The sequence below is a fragment of the Mytilus californianus genome, unplaced genomic scaffold (genome assembly GCF_021869535.1).
Source record: "Mytilus californianus isolate M0D057914Y unplaced genomic scaffold, xbMytCali1.0.p SCAF_2, whole genome shotgun sequence".
NCBI lineage: Eukaryota > Metazoa > Mollusca > Bivalvia > Mytilida > Mytilidae > Mytilus > Mytilus californianus.
Window position 1 is genome coordinate 65,154,604 of NW_026262668.1, and position 24,389 is coordinate 65,178,992.

Sequence of the window (24,389 nt, forward strand, 5' to 3'; positions counted from 1 at the left end):
TTCAAGTCTAAACCAGCCAAGTTTCCAATAAATTCATATATAAAATATTTGTCTGGTATCGTTAGGATTCTTTGATATATAATCTTGTTGGCCACGTTATAACATTATCAACAAAACTTATCTATGAAATGTGATAGACAAAATGCCAAAATACCTTACCACAGATTGAATGGTTTACAAGACAAATATGGATTACTTGTATAGAGATCCTTCCTTAAATTCAAAAGTTTCATACTGAAAAAAATCTGTGTAATATGTGCTAAGAATTCGTATGTGAATTATGTTTTTGTGTTTATACTTAAAGTTCGAACTCGGCAATCAAATCTGCCTCTAAATGCAACCTGCAGGGTTGGAGAACAATATCAAGTTTTTCTAATGTCCGTCAAAGAGTTTAATACTTAATTTATGCTTTGATGTTTGAACTATTTTAATGTAGTACAGTTTATTTATTGAGAGTATGCACACAAGGGTAAAATGCTCTAAGAACAATATTTCGTAAATTTAAAAAATAAAGTATTCACACTTATTTTGGGACACCGTATGGTGTTTTCTTGATGTCCATATGTGCGATCTTATATTATTAATTCATCTAACTTAAGCTTTATTTCTGACTAGGAACAATGTTTAAACCATTTTTGATCTATAAAAGGTAAATGTGAGCAGATAACTTAATTTCAAAAGTAAGAAGATACCAAGAATGACCAAATAAAAAATGATGTAAAGCAAACAACAATAAACAAAACACTTCACATCTATAGATTTTGAAGCACGAACCCCAATGATAACAGTTCAACTATAGTATATCTTATTTGGGGCATGGCTGTGATTTGTATTTAACTTTGTACATAACTAGGTAAAAAATGTCAAATCTAACATGTTTCTGACATCATAGTACACCGAATAATCTGTCTCTTCGTGTTTATGTTTTGACATTTCATATTTCCCATTTATCATTTGGATTTTTTATTATTTCTTTGTTTTTTAACACGGATCCCTGCCAAAAAAAAAATAAAAAATAAAAAAGGTCAAAATGAGGAAAATAAAATATGGGAAGGGTGAAATATGGACACAGGGAGACAGAAAAATCGGTCTTGCATCATAGTGACTCCACGACTGACACTTCTGCGCCTTGGTATTCATTTTAATTATTTATTTATTCTCCATTTCATTTATCGATAAAATTCCTAAAATGACAAATAAGAAAGGATTAAAGAATGTTTTCTATTTTGCCATTTCATAACCGCTTCTTTGTTTTGGAATCATTATCTTCCAAAACCCCAGTTCATAGATTTTCTCTTTGTTATTGCTAGATAATTTCTAATTAAATGCTAAACAATGGCAGGATCAATTCAGTCACAAACAAAACAAATATCGGACGGGCACCAACGAATAACATGGGTTTTTTGTAGGAATTTGTTACATTTACACATCAATACAAGTAAAAAAAAAAACTGTTTCAAAAGCTTACAATTCTTTATTATTTTGTTATTTGTTTTGTAAATATACCTTTGAGCATCCCTAGTGCACACACATAGTATAGTTGTAGGATTTAATATTGTCCGCCATGAAATTATGTCCACTGGACACTTTTTCACAGTATTTTGTGTCCACGGAAATAATGTTATTATGAAATATCGTCCGGACGATATTTACCTATGAAATCGTGTCCACAGATGTGAAAAAGTGTCCTTGAAAGAAAGGTCAATATTTCATATGAAAAAGTGTTCTTAATAGAAAGGTCAGTATTTCACATGAAAAGGTGTCAACTCTCAATACCTACAAAATGCATACATAGCTTCAGTTCTTTATCTAAATTGAAGTTTTAAAATTGGCATGGGGGTTTTGTCTCTATTTGAACATGGCATGTAAACACGAGTATTGAATTCATAATAAATGTGGTGATCATCACCATGTGTAATTGAACATAAATTGTACTATAAAACATGTACTAATACACACAAAAACAGTAATACATTTAATAGAACTTAATATGGACACTTTTTCACAGGACACTTTTATGGCTCACAGGATTAAATATTGTCTGCCATGAAATTATGTCCACAGTAAATTGTGTCCACGGACAATAGTTGTCAATAGTTGTAAAGTACAGTTCATCATTTTTATTTTATAGTTGGGTGCTTTTCTCCTGATAGTTCTTTTCTCATTGTCAGTTGATGCTGATGGATACTTTTTGTCGACATCTTTATAGCTAAGATAGTTAAAAATGCTTCGGAATTCAACACCTTCCATTTTTGTTTATATCAAATTATAACTTGTTCTTATTTTGTTTTGTTTTAATAATAGAAAATTGAATATAGCTAAAACATTTCAGTGACGTTTTTTTTTATCTCCCTTTAAAGGACATTTTTTACTGTGAAAAAGTGTCCTCTTATTGAAAATTAACCTTCTCAAGACAGAATTTGATAGTATTTTATCATGAAATTATGTCCGATTGAATGGACACTCTTTCACAACATCGGACACATTTAAATATACCTTTTCTGTGAAAAAGTGTCCGGTGGACACTTTTTCACAGGACACTTTTATGGCTCACATAGTAACTTCTATTTATTTGAACTGGCTATGAATTAATATATAACCTACAGATATAGTTTTGTTAAAACGAATTCCGAAATTTATATAACAATTAAAATAATATAGAGAAAACAATAAATATAAAAAATACTTTAATTTTCCTCCCCTGGCCTTGTGAGTTGTAATATACTTTCAGGACCAGGTTGTTCATCTCTCGGTCAAATATAACCCTTGGTTAGATATAATCCAGGGTTAAATCTTTTAACTGAGGGTTACGTAACCAAGGGTTAAAATTCCGTTGTTCGTTGATCGTTAATTATTTTATTATAGATAAACATAGAAGATGACAGGGTTAAGAAAATGTTGATTTGAAAATGTCTGTTAGGTAGACGTAAACCTCAAGGCAAAAAAGGGGGAAGGACTGTAAAACGTGATAATCAGTTTCCGATTACAAATGGCCGTAGAAAACGAAGAATATGTTGTATCAAACATTTAGTGACCATTCCAATCTAGTAATAAACAGGGAATCGTATTTTTAGACGGAACTATTCCTTGGTTAAAATTTTAAAAGAGGTTCGAAGCAAGGTTAAATCTGAATCATTTAACCAAGGATTAAAGATAGGGTTAAATTCAAGGTGGATCATCGGTATATATTTTCTCAAATAGAGTTTTCTTAAACTTTGCCAAAATGAAGATTTTACCATGCTTTTTTCAAAAATATAATAAAAGTATGGGTCACCGGGCTATTTTTCAAGCTACAAATCGTGAAAAATTGCCCAGATTTGCATAGATTGTTCATGAAAAAACACATATCTGTGAATAAAAAGAAATCTATGAGATAGAATTTGAAATAAAATATGAGAAGATGGGTTTTATTATTTGCTTTAAGAAAATAAAAATAAAAATAGTGTGCTACAAGTAAAAAATGAAAATTTTACTATCATTCCAGTATTTAAATTTTACTATAAGAGTTATCTCCCCTGAAATGGCTAAGTTGAGAAATAGATTCTAAATTCACAAATATTTGGTATTTGTTTAAACATTTTGGATTATGCAATAACTCACTTATTTTTCTTTATGCAAATGAACATTCTTACACATTAATTGCAAATCTGTCTCAAAATTTGCAGATTTAGGCAAAGAACTAGACCAATTGTGTACTGCTATTGTACAATCCAAGATGGCGGTATACAGTGAATCTACCTTAACCACATGATAAACAACAGAAAATAACCTAGGGTTAAATTCTAACCAAGGGTTAGGATCTACTCTTGGTTAAAATTTAACCAAGAGATGAACAACCGGGTCCAGACGGGTATATATGTATTCTTAAAAGCTTATGTTTCAGCTACTAAACTATAATGACTCGTGCTCGAGTTGACTCGTTTATTCTCGGGTTTGTGTTGCTCGATCATTAGTTTTCTTTGTAGTGTGATAGGTTTTTATTTATATGGTCATCTTTTTTTTCTTTTGGTAAGGATGTTGGTTTTATTTCTTCAACGCATGGTTTTGAATTGCCGTAATGGTATATTCTCGATGTATGATCAATTTTAAAGAATAAAATCATTTGGCTGATTAGCTCTTTAACATTTGTATAAGGTTTTGGATTTTGAAATATTTTGGCCTCGAGCATCACTGAAGAGACATTAATTGTCGAAATGCGAATCAGGTGCAGAAACATTGGTACCGTTTATATTAGCAGCTCTTATTATATTGTAAAAAGTAGCAGTTAAAATGTAAAGCACAATTTCATTTTAAACAATAATTCCTAAATTTATTTGCCACAGACTAACGTTCTGGACTTCCCGTTTAACTTTAAAAATAAATCATAATATGAGAGTGTACATTTGATGACAGTCATTCATGTAGCACATATGTTTTACAATATTTTGTGATAAATTCTAAGGGACCTTCATATATGTTTTAAACTATTCATGATAATGAATAAAGATAATACTACTTTACATAGCCTATTCTTAGCTCACACATAAGTATCATATTAATACTGACTGTAATTATTAGATAAACCTTAAAAAATCACTAAAATAACTATAGCATGAAACCGAAAAAAAATCATAAATTTAAAAAATGTATATACGGCACATCATTTCTTGAAGCAAACCTAACATGCTTAAATATTTAGTTTTGATTATTGTATTGCAATTAGTTCTCATGGAGAGTTGTCTCATTGGCACTCATACCACATTTTCTTATATCTCTTTAAATAAAGCGCTTTGAACTAGATGCAGCCAAAATAGTGCTATGATCCGCCTACTTCCGTAAAAAAACAAGATTGACGAGTCAACGTATACTATAAACAACACTGAAATAACTATCAGGCACTGGGACGCTTTTCCAGAAAAAAACCATTTTAGACTCTTAGGAGAATTTCGGAAACATTTTAACAAAGATTATAATAATGATGAATAAAAATGATAAAGGATTTGCCAGATTTTCCACAGTACATCAACCACGTAATTACAGACACAAACAACTAGGATAAACATATGGTCAAGTATTATTCCATTCGTATACATTTTTCATTACAAAGAAATTGTCAAAAAAAAAAGAAAACTGCAAAAAATCCAAAATTGTGCAAAAAGGACATTTTTTTAAAGAGGCAAAAGCACTGATTAACAAATGAATAAAATCATAGTACACCAAAGTTTGATGAAATATTTTCTATCGTGAATATCAAACATTCATGAGTACTATATTATCACGTTTTATATACATTCGTCATCCTTTGGAATTTGGCGGAATATACTATAAAATGATATAAAAGATTTAAACCGAAAGAAAACTAGAAAAGGTAACAGGAAATGAGATACAAGTTTTTGTGTGGTAGCGCTATACACGTTTTCTAATATCTCTTTATCGTATGTAGTAGTTGCTTCAAAAATACTGTCGTCAATCCAATAGCATAGGTTGATTACAGATAGTAAAAGATAAACATAATCCCCTGAACTCTGCCGATATTTTGAATAACTATTGAATTGCAGAATACATACAATTTGAAGGTATACCTCTATCAATACTAAAAACTTCTGAATCATTAACAAGTATGACTTTCCTTCGTATATGCACGAAAATACTACTAGTGAAAAATATCCAATGGAACCTAAAAAACTTGCAATAATAATCTTGTGATGAAAATGGAGATATTGTTTTACCATTACTGCCTTTAGGGATGACGACTGTGAAAACATATAAAAACTTATTATCAATAATGTTATCACGAATAAAGTTAAAAACATATCGTAGGCTACATCAGTAATTTCCATAGCTGACATTGGTCCATTGGTCACATTTTCTCGCCCAACGTTCGTCACTCTTTCTGATATGGTAATAGAGCCGAAAATATAACACGGGACAACTATTACAACTCCAACAGTTATACACGCAACGGCTTTTAAATTAAGCGAACGGCCTTTTGGTTGCCTATCAAGTAAATTTCTACTTTCAATAGAAGTTTCCATTGATGCGGTAATCGGTAATAAATGAGTTAAAGGAGAAAGTAATGGAGTATTTTCATTTCCATGACGTGTTGCAGGGTTGCTAGAAGGTAATTCATAACCATGATTTTGATTTGTTGGCCATAGTTCAGCAATTAAAATCATCGAAAGTAGAAAGTATTCCATTTGTAGTGGATGTGCGTACGGCCTAATCTTCTCATAAATAATGTGTGGGTAGCATTTGTAACTTGTAGCACAATTCCTACTATTGCCTGCTGAGTTTTGGTAAATTTCAGCAAAATAATGAGCCCATTGAGAAATATTTGCAAGTACTATTAACAATAAACTATAGTAATTCTTCCATGAGCATTTAAAGCAACAACGAATACAAAACTGTAAAAACCATGACTGAATCACATAAAAAATAATTTCGGTGCAATGAAAGCTAACTTTTGCTATTTCATAACTAGTGTCATAAGTCGAATTTTTGTCTACGCAACCGTCCTTCTTGCGCTCCTCGAATGTTTTCCCTTTACAGCCAACTGTACTGATAATTTTTGCTAGCGTAAACAAAATACTTCCAATTGCAAAAATCCACAGAAATAAAAATTTCACTTTGAAGTTGGCGTTTACATTTACAGCTGTTGTCAAAATATCAGCATGCTTCAGTCGATAATTTATTAAATGAGCAATGCAAACAACTATTGCTAAGAAAATAACGACACAAAGATAAGAATAAATTGTAAAATACGTCATTGTTTCGTTCTTTTCTGAATCTACCAACTGAACTCCAAACATAGAAAGAACGGTAATCACCAAAACACTTGAAAGTAGTATTAGTCCGCTAATACTGCCATCATGCGATCGTAAATTGTCAGTACTGTGATGGTTTTCAGACGCTTCCCCAGCAGTAAGGGGCAAAACTACCGCTGCATTGAAAAACTTTGCCAAGGATTCCATTGCTGAAATTTAAATAAAATACTTTTCATAAGAAGTGTATCTAAGTTTTTTTTTTTTTCTTCAAACAGAAAGCTAACGTTTCTGTACCAAGTCAGGAATATGACAGTTGTTGTCCATTCGTTTAATGTGTTTGTGCTTTTGGTTTTGCCATTTGGTTGGGGACTTTCCGTTTTGAATTTTCCTCGGAGTTCAGTATTTTTGTGATTTAACTTATCTCACATGTTGAAAGTACCGGATATGTAACACACATGTGTGGCATTATTTATTTTTTTCGTCGTTCCTACATTTTTGGATTTGCTGTGGTGTCTTGTTGTTGTAATATTGACCTTCTAGAACCTCCTTCCATTTAAAACCTTAATTTCTCGTACAAGTTTAAGATAACAACTCACCATCATTATATTTGTTCATATAGACGTAAAGCAACCGACAGTCAATCGACCAATATTAATATCTAAATACCTCTTGATTTAATTATCCTGCGACATTTTTGTTCAGTGTGTCTGTTTCAAGTCTGTCTGAAGAATATGTGTTCTTGAAGTATTCGTGTGAGTAAGCTTTCATTTTTATTGCACACATACTTGGGAGTTTGCACTTTTGATTGATTTCTAACATTCAATTTCACTCTTGTACAACTTGCTGTTTGTATGATTTTACTGGAGATAGGTTACAGCCTGCAATATTACACAGGTATCATCAGCATTTGAACGGTATTTATTGGACAATTATTGAATGTTTGTAACAACACACTTTCCTAATCTAAAGTGACTTGGTATAAGATTTATCTCCATTATGAAGGCTGATATCAGATGGCATTGCCAAACCCCAATACTTTTGTTACCAGGTGTTTCTTTTAAAAGTAAATACAGACATGCGCATCAAACGCAACTGAAATACATATTTTTTCAGTTTACTTGTATCATCAAGGTACAACTTGTTTTCTGTTATTTTCTTTTTACTTAAAATAAACTTGTAGTGTAAGGTATTCGTGTAACATTAAAATATTATTAAAGCAATACATGTGATGAAGCTAAGTATGTTGGATATCGTTATAATTTGATAAATCTGATTCATATAATGACAGTATTGCGCAAGCATTGCCGATACCAAAGTTTGTAAGGATTGCAGTAGAGGCAATAAGGTCTACATTTAACCCGAAATGTAGTGCAACTTTTAAAGTTAATATACATAATCTTATATTGTTCTAATATAGCTAACCTTACAAGTGTTCTAGAAAATGAAATAAAATTTGGTGAGTTACCACAGCAACAAACTATAAGAAAATCAATAATTGGATCATATTTTGTAAAATGTCTTTATTTTCCTTGTTTTGTACCACCTTCTTAGTTTATTTTATATTTTAAAAGGATAAGGCGTCAATTTAACAACTTTAAATTTGGTAGGATTATGTAAATGGCTATAAGAAAGCTTCATTATAATATTTGGTGTTATTTTGCTGCGGCCAATGTTTCCAGAATAAAAATATGGTTGGAAAACTGCATAAAAACGACATCTTCTTTATTTTCGTCAAATATGCGCACATTTAATTGCCTATTCGATAAATCAAATTGCATGCTGTTATGAAATATAGTATCCTATATTATGAGCAAATATGAAGAAGTTATCAAAAACTCCTTTTCCTTTGGACAAATATGAACCTTAATGCCATTCTTTTTTGAAGATTGTCAAAGTCTTGTAGTGTATTGTGTTGTAATATCGTGTTTTTAGCGATCGTATTTTTAGCGATCACGCCATCAATCGACTCCCTAATACTTCATAGGAATAGGTATTATAAAAGTGTATGATTATCCATATAGTTTTGGAGATTGAGTTTGTTAAATTATCTCCTCTTACCCTAAAATACGTCTTCAATGACATATAGCTATGCATCTCCTCTTTCTAATAATTTTAAGTATCCCTTTTAGGCCCTAATATAACTCCCAAAGTTTTAACTGCGTGAAAGCTGGCCTTGTGGTCATAACAATTTCGAGTACGATTGCCGTACTCAGATTCAGAATTCAACCATTCAGAATACTGGATTTGGTGTATCAAGCACTAATTTTGTACTTCGAATACTGAGTAAAGTTTTATGACAGAGAGCCCAGATCTGCGTAAAAAGATAATTTTAAAATCATTTAAATCGATTTTGTCGGAACTCATCATTAATATCTTACCACATCGAAAGCATGCATGGAAAGTTGATAAATAATAAACCCTTTGCCTTTGTCGGTATTTGTCAAGATTTTTTGAATGAAATATAATCGCAATTTACTAAAATCGTAAAGCTTGCTACACTTAACAAATTCTAAAAAAAAATTTAACATTAAGATGATGTTACATTTTGGTTAACATAAATATTCACTTACTTTAAGGGCCATAAAACAAGTTTTGGTAATACTTATATAAAAGGCTTATTTACACAATTTTCTACGTTACTAAAATGGTTTCAAGTGTGTTCGTTACAGATTACTTAGTCGGCCTTGAATCATATATGTATATTTTAGACTAAGAAATGTGTGTTTTTTCGTGACTAAATATTTTAAATGCAATTAATTAAATGTGATTTTTTCAAGGTCAAGTAGCATAGATTTAAATCATATGCAGGACGGGGAGAATTTAACAATAAATTCCAATAGTTCAGAAAATGAGACCTACCGGGATGACGGGCACAAAATTCAAACTGTTGTTGGAAAAAGATGGATATGTAAAACAGGGACGAACATTTTGCCTTGCAACAGGCCATGCACAGACCCTCAACGACAAGAGTTTTTTAACTACCTTGACTACCCTCAACGGTTTATTGCAAGGATTCTCTTAACTTGCAGGTAATGTTGAACTTTCCTTTCATTAGATGTAGTATATCCCCATTACGACCCCGGAGGTGTCTGCGTATTTATACATCTAACATGGTCAAATGGACACCTCTTGAGCGGGCGTACCGTTCGATTAATCAATATTATGGGTCAGAAGCGCATTCCTGGATTTTTCTTCATCATGAACGCTCATAGCCAAAACTTTAAAAAGTCAGATTGATAAATACCTAACCACGCTAGTAAAGAGCTATACGACCAAATAGTTAGATAATAATATAATTTCATCTATGATAGTAAGAGGCTTTATATTGATACTCATCAGAATGAGAGCAAAACGAAATAATAAAAAAAAAATTATTATTCAATATACTTACATGAGACCGGTAGTGGTTGAAAATAAGATCTACTTGTAACTTTCTATATATCATGTTATCTTCCTGGTAGGTTGCCCATATGTATCACGTATATTTATATACAATGTATACTTTATTTGCACTTTAATAAAACTAGAAATTCAAATAATGTTAATTAAGACACTTTATTTTTATTTGTGTAGGGAAACGCCTATATGTCTTATATTGCTTAGATCAAGCGGTTACACAAATACGTTTTTAGTTTAAATAAAGTGTTATTCTGAGTTAATTAGTATTATCAGTGAAAAACAATACAAAGATCTATGGTTGACTTCAACACAAATAAACTATATGTGGTTATCATATGCCGAGGAATCAGCACTTCGTGATTAAAGTCATATAAAAGTTTCTTTTTTATTATATATTATACTAGTCAACAAAAGTAACGATACACAAGTTTGAACTCCAATTCATCATAAAATATAATAAATAGGAAAAACTGTTAAATTATCCAATGAAAAACATTCATTTGCACAGCAAATGCATGTGATTAAAAGAATCTGACCAAATTGGAAAGTGAGAAAATACTGTGTTATTGAACACAGGTGTCAAATTTATATTGCGGAAAATGATGACAAAAGTCGGCACTTGATTTCGAAGATGAGAATTAAGTATTCGAATATCTGCAAAGGCATTCAAAATTTTAAAAAGACTATGTTTAAGTTTAAAGTTTTAAGTTCTAATATCGATTTTTGAATTTTTGGGTGAAAATACGATTTTTGTAATAACAAAAATTGCAAAAAAAAAATCGCGTATTTGCCGTAAATCAATGGTTTTGATAAGAAAATAACACTCTGTAAACATTATACTAATTGGGCAATTATTTACCTTGGTACAGTGTATTCAATTTCATTATATATATATATACAAGTCTAAATTGAAAACAACGTTCAAACCTATGATTGCGTTGGATATATTATATTTATACAAGTGTGGACACAGATCAGTGTGGATAGTATGATTGGATGTTTGACAGTGTTTTATATGACAAAAGGAGTTCTATGTTTTATGTTTTCTATGTATTAACTGTGTTGCACAATGACAACCAACATGAGCATTAGGAGTGTTGTTTATGTAATATTTAGTTTTTTATGTTCAACACGGGCATGGAAGAGATACTAATTGCATTAATTACCAAATGATTATGATAGTATATATATGTTCCGCATCTTTGATTTTGGATACATTTTGTAGCTAGGAGAGGAACACATAATAGGTTCATTTTTTTCTTAATGTGATTTTGTTATATGGGAGATGGTATCTGAGAACATGTATTTGCTTACTATTTGTATGGTTCTATTTATATTACTTTGTGGGGGATTGTCAGTATCATAAGTAAAAGATTTCGGTTAAATGTGGAAATTGTTTCTCAGTTTAGAAGACATCGGACTCGGACTTCTCTTAAACTGAGTTTTACTGTGCGTACTGTTGTACGTTTGTTTTTTCTACATTGGCTAGAGGTAAAGGGGGAGGGTTGAGATCTCAAAAACATGTTTAACCCCGCCGCATTTTTGCGCCTGTCCCAAGTCAGGAGCGTCTGGCCTTTGTTAGTCTTGTATCATTTTTAATTTTAGTTTCTTGTGTATAATTTTGAGTTTAGTATGACGTCCATTATCACTGAAATAGTATACATATTTGATTAGGGGCCAGCTGAAGGACGTCTCCGGGTGCGGGAGTTTCTCGCTGCATTGAAGACCCATTGGTGGCCTTCGGCTGTTGTCTGCTCTATGGTCGGGTTGTTGTCTCTTTGACACATTCCCCATTTCCATTCTCAATTTTATTTAATGTTTTTAGTAATGACAATGCCTGACATGATGATTGGGGCTAGATGAGCTAGAAAGTGAATTTCTGTGTTATTTTTTATTAATTCTTTGAAAATATCTCCTCCAAAGCTGGTCAAAGCAAAAAAAAGTTTTGACCAGTATGAAAATGATATCAACAAAAGAACCTTTGTGAGCATGCTTCAAAGACTCATAACTAACTACAGAAGTCAATTGATAAAATGTCAAGTGGATATTATGAACATCTACTTAATATGTCTAAATATCTAAAAAGTTTTAGTATTCAATATGAAAAAGCTATTGCAAAAGTATTCTCTTTTCAGTTTTTTTGGTTATATGGCTACAAATATAAGTGATACCAATACAGTAAGGCAGTTTTGTTATGGTATGAAAGTGTAGTAATTAACATTTACTGTTAATTCACACAAATTAAGAAATAAACAAATGAATGATAAATGTTGAACATGTACAATGAAATATATTTTAGAAATCAATTAGGCCAGATAGGCCTTATAAATTTTGGTCTTTTTCTTAACATACTGAATGACCATTTACACTCAGGACTGAGTCGCAAGTAGGCAGTACAGATGTAAAAAAATAAAGTGTAACAAAAGAACCTAGCATCATATTGCTAGTAGCGCCAGTAGCATTGTTTGGTGAATTTGTGCTTTTTTTTTTTAGTTTGGCTAATGGACAAAAAATGTTTGGTTCAAATCTAAATAAAATGCTTTTATCTCCCTATTACTTACATTGTACATAGAATGGATACTACTTTGACAATTCCTTGTACATGAGAGTTGTCTGTCAAATCTTTATTTCACAAAGAATGAATTGCATAACAATGAACTGAGCTCAAAGCAAAGCACTTTAATAATACACTTAGACAATGAGCTCAATCCAGTGATATACTTTGTACTACAGGTCCTTCATGAACATCCTACTGGCCAAAACCATATCTCACAAACATGCCATTCTATATGGTTGGATCAGAAGTCCTGAAAAAGACATGAACTTTATTAACATATTTTAAGTAAAAACACCGGTTAAAACTTTCACAAATTTGTGGTAAAATTATTCAGTATCTAGCAACTATCAATCGCTTCATGCACAAATTGATATAGGTTGAGTACCCCTCTGTCAGAAATAAGAACATACCTCCACCTATATATAATTTTAGTTAACTGATGGAGAAACATTCAAAACTATAAAATGTTATCTAATAGACTAGCTGCAATGAAATCCCAGTTTTCTAAAATGGTAGGAGGAACCTAAAACTCAAAAGATTTTGAACTATGCATTTTAAATATTGCAAATATACATGTAATAATAATTCTTCTCAAAAATTCGCTATATTTTTCCTTATTTTGTCTTTTGTTCGAGACTGTATATTGACCTCTAGATGTCTTTCAATTACGTCCAGTTTGGCGTGGGTTGATGTTTGATTGTTGTACATGTTATATATCGACGTAGGATTTGTTTATATAAATTAGGCGTGAAATAATTTTGGTTAACTGAAATCCTTTAAGTTACTTCCAAATTAATGTTAATACTGAGGGAAAAAATTACATTGCTAAATAACCACTTTAAAACACAAACAAACTTTTTGAGAGGAAGGCATAATGCATGTAACATCTATTAGATCTTTTTTTAAACCACTCTAAACTACTGATAAGTGATAAAGTTTGTTAACTGTTACTTACCTTCAAAAAGGGGGTTGCATTCACTTTACTACATATACATATAAATATAATCAACAATACTGAGTGCAACACCTAGGATAAATAGAGGATTGTTTTGTAAGAATAGTTGCTGAAATAAGCAGGCAATATTCAAAGTAGAATAAAAAATATTACAGGACTGTGTTTAAAACTAATAAGCAATGTGCAGGGCTCACGTTACCATGCTACTGGGGCGACAAAGTCGCTTTCCCGGTCGCCACTTCGCTTTGACCGACCTTCAAAAGCGAAATCTAGTCGCCCTGTTGTTTACGATACTCAAATTCAGTCGCTTTCATCATCGGCAATATTCAACATTTACCAAGTCGATGAAACAGCAATTTTTCATTTGAAAGTAAAGAAATTCAAAGACATAAACGATTTTTTTTCTTTAGGAGGTTAAAGCATTGATTTTAAAGTTGGTTGCATGTTATTTTCATAAAGACAATTTTTTTATCACTTCTGCTACTTGTTACTCAAGCGTAGATCAAATCATTCTAACTTTCGGCAAAATAAGCTTGTTACTTCATTAGAATGTGATGAAATAAAGATTTCTTGCTGTTGTGCAATACACTGTGCTGTAAAGATATAAACAATTCACTTAAGTTTCATGAGAATTGCTGACAGCATTTTTGAGATTTTGTCCGAAAACTGGAAAATCACCCCTTTTTTAATGAATAAAACCCCATCACTCAGAAATGTAAAATGTAAAATTTATAAAATTCTAAACGGAGCTTACATCAATATAGATATAAGCAATTCACCAAAGTTTCATCCTTTTTTATGAATAAAATTCCACAATTTATTAAATTGAAAGGGAGCTTGCATCAATAGATATATATAAACAATTAACCAAAGTTTCATGACAAATGACAACTGCTTACAGCATTTTCGAGTTAATGTCCGAAAACATGGAAATCCCCCTTTTTGAATGAATAAAACCCCTTACGTTGTAACTGGATAATGTAAATTTTAAAATTCCAAAACAATCTGAAGGGAGCTCACATAAATACATGAATATAATCCCATATAACTCTGAAACTGGAAACCTAAAATTTATAAAATAATCAATTCACAACAGTTTCATGCAAATTGGTGAAAGCGTTGAAGAGTTAGTGAACAAAGCATTTTTAGAGTTAATGGGCGTTAACATGAAAATCCCCCTTTTTTAATGAATAAAACCTCACATTTTGAAAATGTATATTATAAAATTCCTTAAAATCTAAAAGGGAGCTCACGTCAGTAGATATAATCAATTAACCAGAGTTTCATGCAAATTGGTGAAAATATTACTGAGTTAGTGAACAACATGCTAGAAACAGACAGATCAGGGCAGACAGACGGATAAAGGCATACCATAATATTTCTCATGAACATGGCGTATGAAAACTGCAGGGTACCTTTTCAGGCCAACACCCTCTGAAGGAAACACTTTAAGGGAGCTTCCTTTCCATTTTTATGGGGGAAAAGGGGGGGGGGGGGGGGGGGGGGCTAGGATGAAAAATTTTGTCCTGCAATTTTTTTTTAGTTCGAGATGTAATCTGTCCTGCCTTTTTATTTTTCACTCTTTTTTGTCCTGCCTTTTTTTCTATTAGTTTATCCCGACTTGTTTTTACATAAATTGTCATCCTGCGGCATTCCTGCCTTTTTTTTCATATTGTCTCATCCTGCCTTTTTTCAAATTTCATCCTAGACCCCCCCCCCCCCCCCTAAAAATCACATGGTAGCTCGCTAAGTTAGCAACATAATTATTTTATTTCTACATTGACAAACCTTGAAGCAGTATTAAGTTTATGTATTATCCCGCATATTATTACATGTACATTGAACTAAAACAAATTGTGGTCATTGTCAAAATTATGATTTACAGTTTACTTTTCCAATGCTTTCAATTTAAGATTAGAGCATTTTTGTCATTGGAATTGAGTTTTGTAGTCGCAGATTACTCTAACCTCCAACGACTGTTTTGCGACACCAGCTAGGGCAGTGGGACTTCAGCTGGTCCAATATCAGATAGATGATATTTGCCCGTCCAAAGTGGATGTGCTGCTTCGTTGCTTCTGGAGGCGACTGGATTCATATAAATCAAGCCTCAATTTATTCATTTTTCTCTTCATTTAAGTAAGTTTGATCAACCTGCCACCCGTTATCTTCTCATATTTGGACAGTTTTCACATTGACCCATCCAGCTGCGGATCCAGAAATTTTCATAAGAGGGGGCCCACCGATTGCCTAAGAGGGGGCCCGCTCCAGTCATGCTTCAGTGATTCCCTATATAATCAACCAATTTTTTCCCACAAAAGGGGGGGCCCAGCCCGGCCCCCCCCCCCCAAATCGGCCTCTGCCATCAATACTGGCATTTTAGAGGGTATGAATGCCCTTTAACGTCAGGCGTCAAACGGTCATTTTCGGCTACCGTTAGCGTCAAATATGTTAACATTTTACTGTGATTCGTCAACATATCCTTATCGTGATTCGTCAGAGGTCTCAAATAATTATCGTTACCGTTATTTTTGGGAAAAAATTAACGTTATTCGTCAAAATCTGTCGATTTTTTTATTGTCTTGAAGAAAGTCTTCATTTTATCGTCATGCACCAAAAATTACCGTTAACGTCATTTGGCAAGATTTTTTACCGTTATTCGTCATGAAGGTACCCCCATTACCACCCTCATTTTAACTTTCACTTTATAAGAATGTCACATGACCAACATTATGGGAACTGATTTATGAAAATGACCCTTATTCAATAGGAAAACATAATCTATATAAATCGAGCCTCAATTAGTTCATTTTTCTCTTCATTTAAGTAAGTTTAATCGACCTGCCACCCACTATTTTCTCATATTTGGACAGTTTTCACATTGACACATCAATACTGGCATTTCTACTTTTAACTTTAAAAGATTGTGACATGACCAACAGAAAAAGTAATTTACAATGCATTATGAGAGCTGATTTATGAAAATGACCCTTATTCAATAGGAAAACATAATCTAACACCTCGTTCATTTATGATGCAAATAAGCTGAATGGCCGAGTGTTTTCAATTTGAAAATAGAGTTAAAATGCCGGAATTGCAAAAACAGATGTTGGACATCAGAGTAATCTCGGATATGAGTATGAGTTTTAGGCAATTTGTAGGGGGGGGGGGGGGGGTTTCAAGGGAAGCAAATGCTCTTTAAATTATGCATGTTTCAAAAATTGGGGAAAAATTACACAAAGAGTTGAGTCATTTTTTTCAGACTTAATTTACATGTAAATAATGACTGATGTAGCATGACAATACATTAATGATAAAATGTGTAAATATTTCTGTAAAAGAATATAATTTACTTTACCAGTATACTTCACTTAGAATTACATTTGAGCGCAAGAAAATCTCTATGTGAATCGGCTGAATCTCGGGGTCGAAGTTCAACATATCAACGGAAATTTTTGCGTGTGCTTGCGTTGCTTTAGATCGAGGCCACAGCTTTTCAACCAATCGGGGAATGTTTACTTGGGGCATACATCTATTTTTACTGCAGATTTCGACATGTTTAAATCGGGATTATAGAAAAATGGAATGTTGTTGGTAGATACAAAACAGAAAATGATGAACACTTTTAGCAAAAGATAAATTGGATTGGGGGTCTGTGAATTCACATTATTGTACAACTCTCCTTACTCTTGGGAAGCGTGTGCTTTACATCGAGGCTTGCGTTGCTTTACATTGACGCCATAGTAGTTCAACCAATCGGGGAATGTTTATTTGGGGCATACATCTATTTTTACTGCAGGTTTTGGCATATTTTAATCGAAATTAGAGAAAAATGGAATGATGTTAGGAGATATAAAACAGAAAATGATAAATATTTTTAGCAAAAGATGAATTGGATCGGGGTTCTGTGTATTCACATTATTTGTACAACTCTCCTTACTGATGGCAAAACATGGAATTTCCGTGACCTAAATGGTTCGCGAAAATTAATATTTTTATATATATATAGTAATAAGAAAATTAATATAAGATAATGACTGTTTCAATTCATCACTTTTACTAGCGCTTTCACTGCTTTCACAGATCTTCAGGTAATGTGACTTGTATACATAAATGTTATAAAACAATTGACTGACAGATCTTCAGGTAATGTGACTTGTATACATAAATGTTATAAAACAATTGATTGACGTTCAATCAATTGTTTTATAACATTTATGTATACAAGTCACATTACCTGAAGATCTGTGAAAGCAGTGAAAGCGTTCAATCAATTGTTTTATAACATTTATGTATACAAGTCACATTACCTGAAGATCTGCGAAAGCAGTGAAAGCGCTAGTAAAAGTGATGAATTGAAACCGTCATTATCTTATATTAATTTTCTTATATGTTACCAGCATACGGATTCTATTTGAATTTTTTCTATTATATATATATATATATATATACAACTCGTCTAAACATCAGCCCAACAATGTTAGATCTGTAAATTTGCTTTGGCAAATTTTATGTTCTTCCCTCGCCGGGATTCGAACTCATGCTACTGAGATATCGTGACACCAAATCGCCTGCACTGTATCCGACGCGCTAGACCACACGACCACCTAGGCTTCATAATAAAGCTTTCGGTGGCCGGGTGTTACCTTTCCTCGTCAGTTTTAATCTAGCGTCGTTATACAGTACATGATATATAAGGCATGAAAATGGAATTGTTACAGATCAGCTGACTGTATATTGCATTAATTTGAAGGATCCTTTACAATAGATATTTCAGCTGATCCGTAACAATTCCATCTTCATGCCTTATATATCATGTACTGTATTACGACGCTAGATTAAAATTGACGAGGAAAGGTAACACCCGGCCACCGAAAGCTTTATTATGAAGCCTAGGTGGTCGTGTGGTCTAGCGCGTCGGATACAGTGCAGGCGATTTGGTGTCACGATATCTCAGTAGCATGAGTTCGAATCCCGGCGAGGAAAGAACAAAAAATTTGCGAAAGCAAATTTACAGATCTAACATTGTTGGGCTGATGTTTAGACGAGTTGTATATACAGAATGTACACAGCCATGTATCACCATCACTGCTGGTGATCCGATGGATAAATCTGGTGTAGAGTTGTCACTGGTTCAGACGTACTTATATATAAAAGTTTATTGTTTTCTGTTTAGTATTTAATTTATAATTAAGATTCATTTATTACATCGGTGATCCGTTTATTTGGCAATCGCCAATGGCAGTCAGCAGGGTTTAAGAACATTTGTTGTTCGACCTGTTAGTCAAATGCGTTTTGTTAAAATATACTTTTTCACTTTTTTGGTCTTTTGGAAAATGTTGTTTGTGCTGTATTTAGACCCGTCTAACAAGAAATTTGTTTTGCATGCACATGTATAAAAATTGCGGTTTTTATCCAACGCATCATAGGTTTGAACGTTGTTTTCAATTTAGACTTTATATTTTTTCGTTTGGGCTTGTATAATATTTGCCTTCGGGTTTATGATCCGTTCATCCTATTTTGACTCCTCAAAATTCAAGAGTCTATCCCAAATTGAGGTAAATTGTATGGCTTTCCAAATACCGTTTCGATTCCTAACATCACTGAAGAGACATTAATTGTCGAAATCCGGATATGGTGTACAAAAACCTTTGCACCTTTTGTTTGCGGTATACCATCTTTTCCGCAAGTTTATTGTTTTCTGTTTAGTATTTAATTTATAATTAAGATCCATTTATTACATCGGTGATCCGTTTATTTGGCAATCGCCAATGGCAGTCAGCAGGGTTTAAGAACATTTGTTGTTCGACCTGTTAGTCAAATGCGTTTTGTTAAAATATACTTTTTCACTTTTTTGGTCTTTTGGAAAATGTTGTTTGTGCTGTATCAAGAAATTTGTTTTGCATGCACATGTATAAAAATTGCGGTTTTTATCCAACGCAATCATAGGTTTGAACGTTGTTTTCAATTTAGACTGTTTATATTTTTTCGTTTGGGCTTGTATTATATTTGCCTTCGAGTTTATATGATCCGTTCATCCTATTTTGACTCCTCAAAATTCAAGAGTCTATCCCAAATTGAGGTAAATTGTATGGCTTTCCAAATACCGTTTCGATTCCTAACATCACTGAAAAGACATTAATTGTCGAAATCCGGATATGTTGTACAAAAAACTTTGCACCTTTTGTTTACGGTATACCACCTTTTCCGCAAGTTTATTGTTTTCTGTTTAGTATTTAATTTATAATTAAGATCCATTTATTACATCGGTGATCCGTTTATTTGGCAATCGCCAATGGCAGTCAGCAGGGTTTAAGAACATTTGTTGTTCGACCTGTTAGTCTAATGCGTTTTGTTAAATTATACTTTTTCACTTTTTTGGTCTTTTGGAAAATGTTGTTTGTGCTGTATCAAGAAATTTGTTTTGCATGCACATGTATAAAAATTGCGGTTTTTATCCAACGCAATCATAGGTTTGAACGTTGTTTTCAATTTAGACTGTTTATATTTTTTCGTTTGGGCTTGTATTATATTTGCCTTCGGGTTTATATGATCCGTTCATCCTTTTTTGACTCCTCAAAATTCAAGTCTATCCCAAATTGAGGTAAATTGTATGGCTTTCCAAATACCGTTTCGATTCCTAACATCACTGAAGAGACATTAATTGTCGAAATCCGGATATGGTGTACAAAAACCTTTGCACCTTTTGTTTGCGGTATACCATCTTTTCCGCAAGTTTATTGTTTTCTGTTTAGTATTTAATTTATAATTAAGATCCATTTATTACATCGGTGATCCGTTTATTTGGCAATCACCAATGGCAGTCAGCAGGGTTTAAGAACATTTGTTGTTCGACCTGTTAGTCAAATGCGTTTTGTTAAAATAAACTTTTTCACTTTTTTGGTCTTTTGTAAAATGTTGTTTGTGCTGTATCAAGAAATTTGTTTTGCATGCACATGTATAAAAATTGCGGTTTTTATCCAACGCAATCATAGGTTTGAACGTTGTTTTCAATTTAGACTGTTTATATTTTTTCGTTTGGGCTTGTATTATATTTGCCTTCGGGTTTATATGATCCGTTCATCCTATTTTGACTCCTCAAAATTCAAAAGTCTATCCCAAATTGAGGTAAATTGTATGGCTTTCCAAATACCGTTTCGATTCCTAACATCACTGAAAAGACATTAATTGTCGAAATCCGGATATGGTGTACAAAAACCTTTGCACCTTTTGTTTGCGGTATACCATCTTTTCCGCAAGTTTATTCTTTTCTGTTTAGTATTTAATTTATAATTAAGATTCATTTATTACATCGGTGATCCGTTTATTTGGCAATCGCCAATGGCAGTCAGCAGGGTTTAAGAACATTTGTTGTTCGACCTGTTAGTCAAATGCGTTTTGTTAAAATATACTTTTTCACTTTTTTGGTCTTTTGTAAAATGTTGTTTGTGCTGTATCAAGAAATTTGTTTTGCATGCACATGTATAAAAAGTGCGGTTTTTATCCAACGCAATCATAGGTTTGAACGTTGTTTTCAATTTAGACTGTTTATATTTTTTCGTTTGGGCTTGTATTATATTTGCCTTCGAGTTTATATGATCCGTTCATCCTATTTTGACTCCTCAAAATTCAAGAGTCTATCCCAAATTGAGGTAAATTGTATGGCTTTCCAAATACCGTTTCGATTCCTAACATCACTGAAAAGACATTAATTGTCGAAATCCGGATATGTTGTACAAAAAACTTTGCACCTTTTGTTTACGGTATACCACCTTTTCCGCAAGTTTATTGTTTTTTGTTTAGTATTTAATTTATAATTAAGATCCATTTATTACATCGGTGATCCGTTTATTTGGCAATCGCCAATGGCAGTCAGCAGGGTTTAAGAACATTTGTTGTTCGACCTGTTAGTCTAATGCGTTTTGTTAAATTATATTTTTTCACTTTTTTGGTCTTTTGGAAAATGTAGTTTGTGCTGTATCAAGAAATTTGTTTTGCATGCACATGTATAAAAATTGCGGTTTTTATCCAACGCAATCATAGGTTTGAACGTTGTTTTCAATTTAGACTGTTTATATTTTTTCGTTTGGGCTTGTATTATATTTGCCTTCGGGTTTATATGATCCGTTCATCCTTTTTTGACTCCTCAAAATTCAAAAGTCTATCCCAAATTGAGGTAAATTGTATGGCTTTCCAAATACCGTTTCGATTCCTAACATCACTGAAGAGACATTAATTGTCGAAATCCGGATATGGTGTACAAAAACCTTTGCACCTTTTGTTTGCGGTATACCATCTTTTCCGCAAGTTTATTGTTTTCTGTTTAGTATTTAATTTATAATTAAGATCCATTTATTACATCGGTGATCTGGCAATCGCCAATGGCAGTCAGCAGGGTTTAAGAACATTTGTTGTTCGACCTGTTAGTCAAATGCGTTTTGTTAAAATATACTTTTTCACTTTTTTGGTCTTTTGGAAAATGTTGTTTGTGCTGTATTTAGACCCCTCTAACAAGAAATTTGTTTTGCATGCACATGTATAAAAATTGCGGTTTTTATCCAACGCAATCATAGGTTTGAACGTTGTTTTCAATTTAGACTGTTTATATTTTTTCGTTTGGGCTTGTATTATATTTGCCTTCGGGTTTATATGATCCGTTCATCCTATTTTGACTCCTCAAAATTCAAGAGTCTATCCCAAATTGAGGTAAATTGTATGGCTTTCCAAATACCGTTTCGATTCCTAACATCACTGAAGAGACATTAATTGTCGAAATCCGGATATGTTGTACAAAAACCTTTGCACCTTTTGTTTACGGAATACCATCTTTTCCGCAAGTTTATTGTTTTCTGTTTAGTATTTAATTTATAATTAAGATCCATTTATTACATCGGTGATCCGTTTATTTGGCAATCGCCAATGGCAGTCAGCAGGGTTTAAGAACATTTGTTGTTCGACCTGTTAGTCAAATGCGTTTTGTTAAAACATACTTTTTCACTTTTTTGGTCTTTTGGAAAATGTTGTTTGTGCTGTATCAAGAAATTTGTTTTGCATGCACATGTATAAAAATTGCGGTTTTTATCCAACGCAATCATAGGTTTGAACGTTGTTTTCAATTTAGACTGTTTATATTTTTTCGTTTGGGCTTGTATTATATTTGCCTTCGGGTTTATATGATCCGTTCATCCTATTTTGACTCCTCAAAATTCAAAAGTCTATCCCAAATTGAGGTAAATTGTATGGCTTTCCAAATACCGTTTCGATTCCTAACATCACTGAAGAGACATTAATTGTCGAAATCCGGATATGTTGTACAAAAACCTTTGCACCTTTTGTTTACGGAATACCATCTTTTCCGCAAGTTTATTGTTTTCTGTTTAGTATTTAATTTATAATTAAGATCCATTTATTACATCGGTGATCCGTTTATTTGGCAATCGCCAATGGCAGTCAGCAGGGTTTAAGAACATTTGTTGTTCGACCTGTTAGTCAAATGCGTTTTGTTAAAATATACTTTTTCACTTTTTTGGTCTTTTGGAAAATGTTGTTTGTGCTGTATCAAGAAATTTGTTTTGCATGCACATGTATAAAAATTGCGGTTTTTATCCAACGCAATCATAGGTTTGAACGTTGTTTTCAATTTAGACTGTTTATATTTTTTCGTTTGGGCTTGTATTATATTTGCCTTCGGGTTTATATGATCCGTTCATCCTATTTTGACTCCTCAAAATTCAAAAGTCTATCCCAAATTGAGGTAAATTGTATGGCTTTCCAAATACCGTTTCGATTCCTAACATCACTGAAGAGACATTAATTGTCGAAATCCGGATATGGTGTACAAAAACCTTTGCACCTTTTGTTTGCGGTATACCATCTTTTCCGCAAGTTTATTCTTTTCTGTTTAGTATTTAATTTATAATTAAGATCCATTTATTACATCGGTGATCCGTTTATTTGGCAATCGCCAATGGCAGTCAGCAGGGTTTAAGAACATTTGTTGTTCGACCTGTTAGTCTAATGCGTTTTGTTAAATTATACTTTTTCACTTTTTTGGTCTTTTGGAAAATGTTGTTTGTGCTGTATCAAGAAATTTGTTTTGCATGCACATGTATAAAAATTGCGGTTTTTATCCAACGCAATCATAGGTTTGAACGTTGTTTTCAATTTAGACTGTTTATATTTTTTCGTTTGGGCTTGTATTATATTTACCTTCGGGTTTATATGATCCGTTCATCCTTATTTGACTCCTCAAAATTCAAAAGTCTATCCCAAATTGAGGTAAATTGTATGGCTTTCCAAATACCGTTTCGATTCCTAACATCACTGAAGAGACATTAATTGTCGAAATCCGGATATGGTGTACAAAAACCTTTGCACCTTTTGTTTGCGGTATACCATCTTTTCCGCAAGTTTATTGTTTTCTGTTTAGTATTTAATTTATAATTAAGATCCATTTATTACATCGGTGATCCGTTTATTTGGCAATCGCCAATGGCAGTCAGCAGGGTTTAAGAACATTTGTTGTTCGACCTGTTAGTCAAATGCGTTTTGTTAAAATATACTTTTTCACTTTTTTGGTCTTTTGGAAAATGTTGTTTGTGCTGTATTTAGACCCCTCTAACAAGAAATTTGTTTTGCATGCACATGTATAAAAATTGCGGTTTTTATCCAACGCAATCATAGGTTTGAACGTTGTTTTCAATTTAGACTGTTTATATTTTTTCGTTTGGGCTTGTAT

General features: G+C 32.6%; 1 protein-coding gene and 2 long non-coding RNA genes across 5 annotated transcripts in view; all 3 read right to left on the minus strand.

The window, feature by feature from the left end:
- LOC127730258 (uncharacterized) overlaps positions 1 to 24,389 on the minus strand; it is a 346,186-nt gene that overhangs the window by 103,470 nt on the left and 218,327 nt on the right. The gene's annotated exons all lie outside the window — the stretch shown is intronic.
- Positions 1,884 to 10,194, minus strand: LOC127730252 (uncharacterized). Its single transcript, XM_052238559.1, has 2 exons — positions 10,135 to 10,194; positions 1,884 to 6,952 (listed from the first exon to the last, which is right to left on the minus strand). The coding sequence occupies exon 2, from the start codon at positions 6,948 to 6,950 to the stop codon at positions 5,262 to 5,264; it is 1,689 nt and encodes a 562-aa protein (XP_052094519.1). The 5' UTR covers positions 6,951 to 6,952; positions 10,135 to 10,194; the 3' UTR covers positions 1,884 to 5,261.
- Positions 19,172 to 22,448, minus strand: LOC127730262 (uncharacterized). 2 transcript variants are annotated; one of them, XR_007995013.1, is made up of 3 exons: positions 22,072 to 22,448; positions 21,424 to 21,555; positions 19,172 to 19,329 (listed from the first exon to the last, which is right to left on the minus strand). It is a non-coding gene; the product is annotated as an uncharacterized LOC127730262 (long non-coding RNA). The 2 variants fall into 2 exon arrangements; XR_007995012.1 differs by lacking the exon at positions 19,172 to 19,329 and adding an exon at positions 20,243 to 20,375.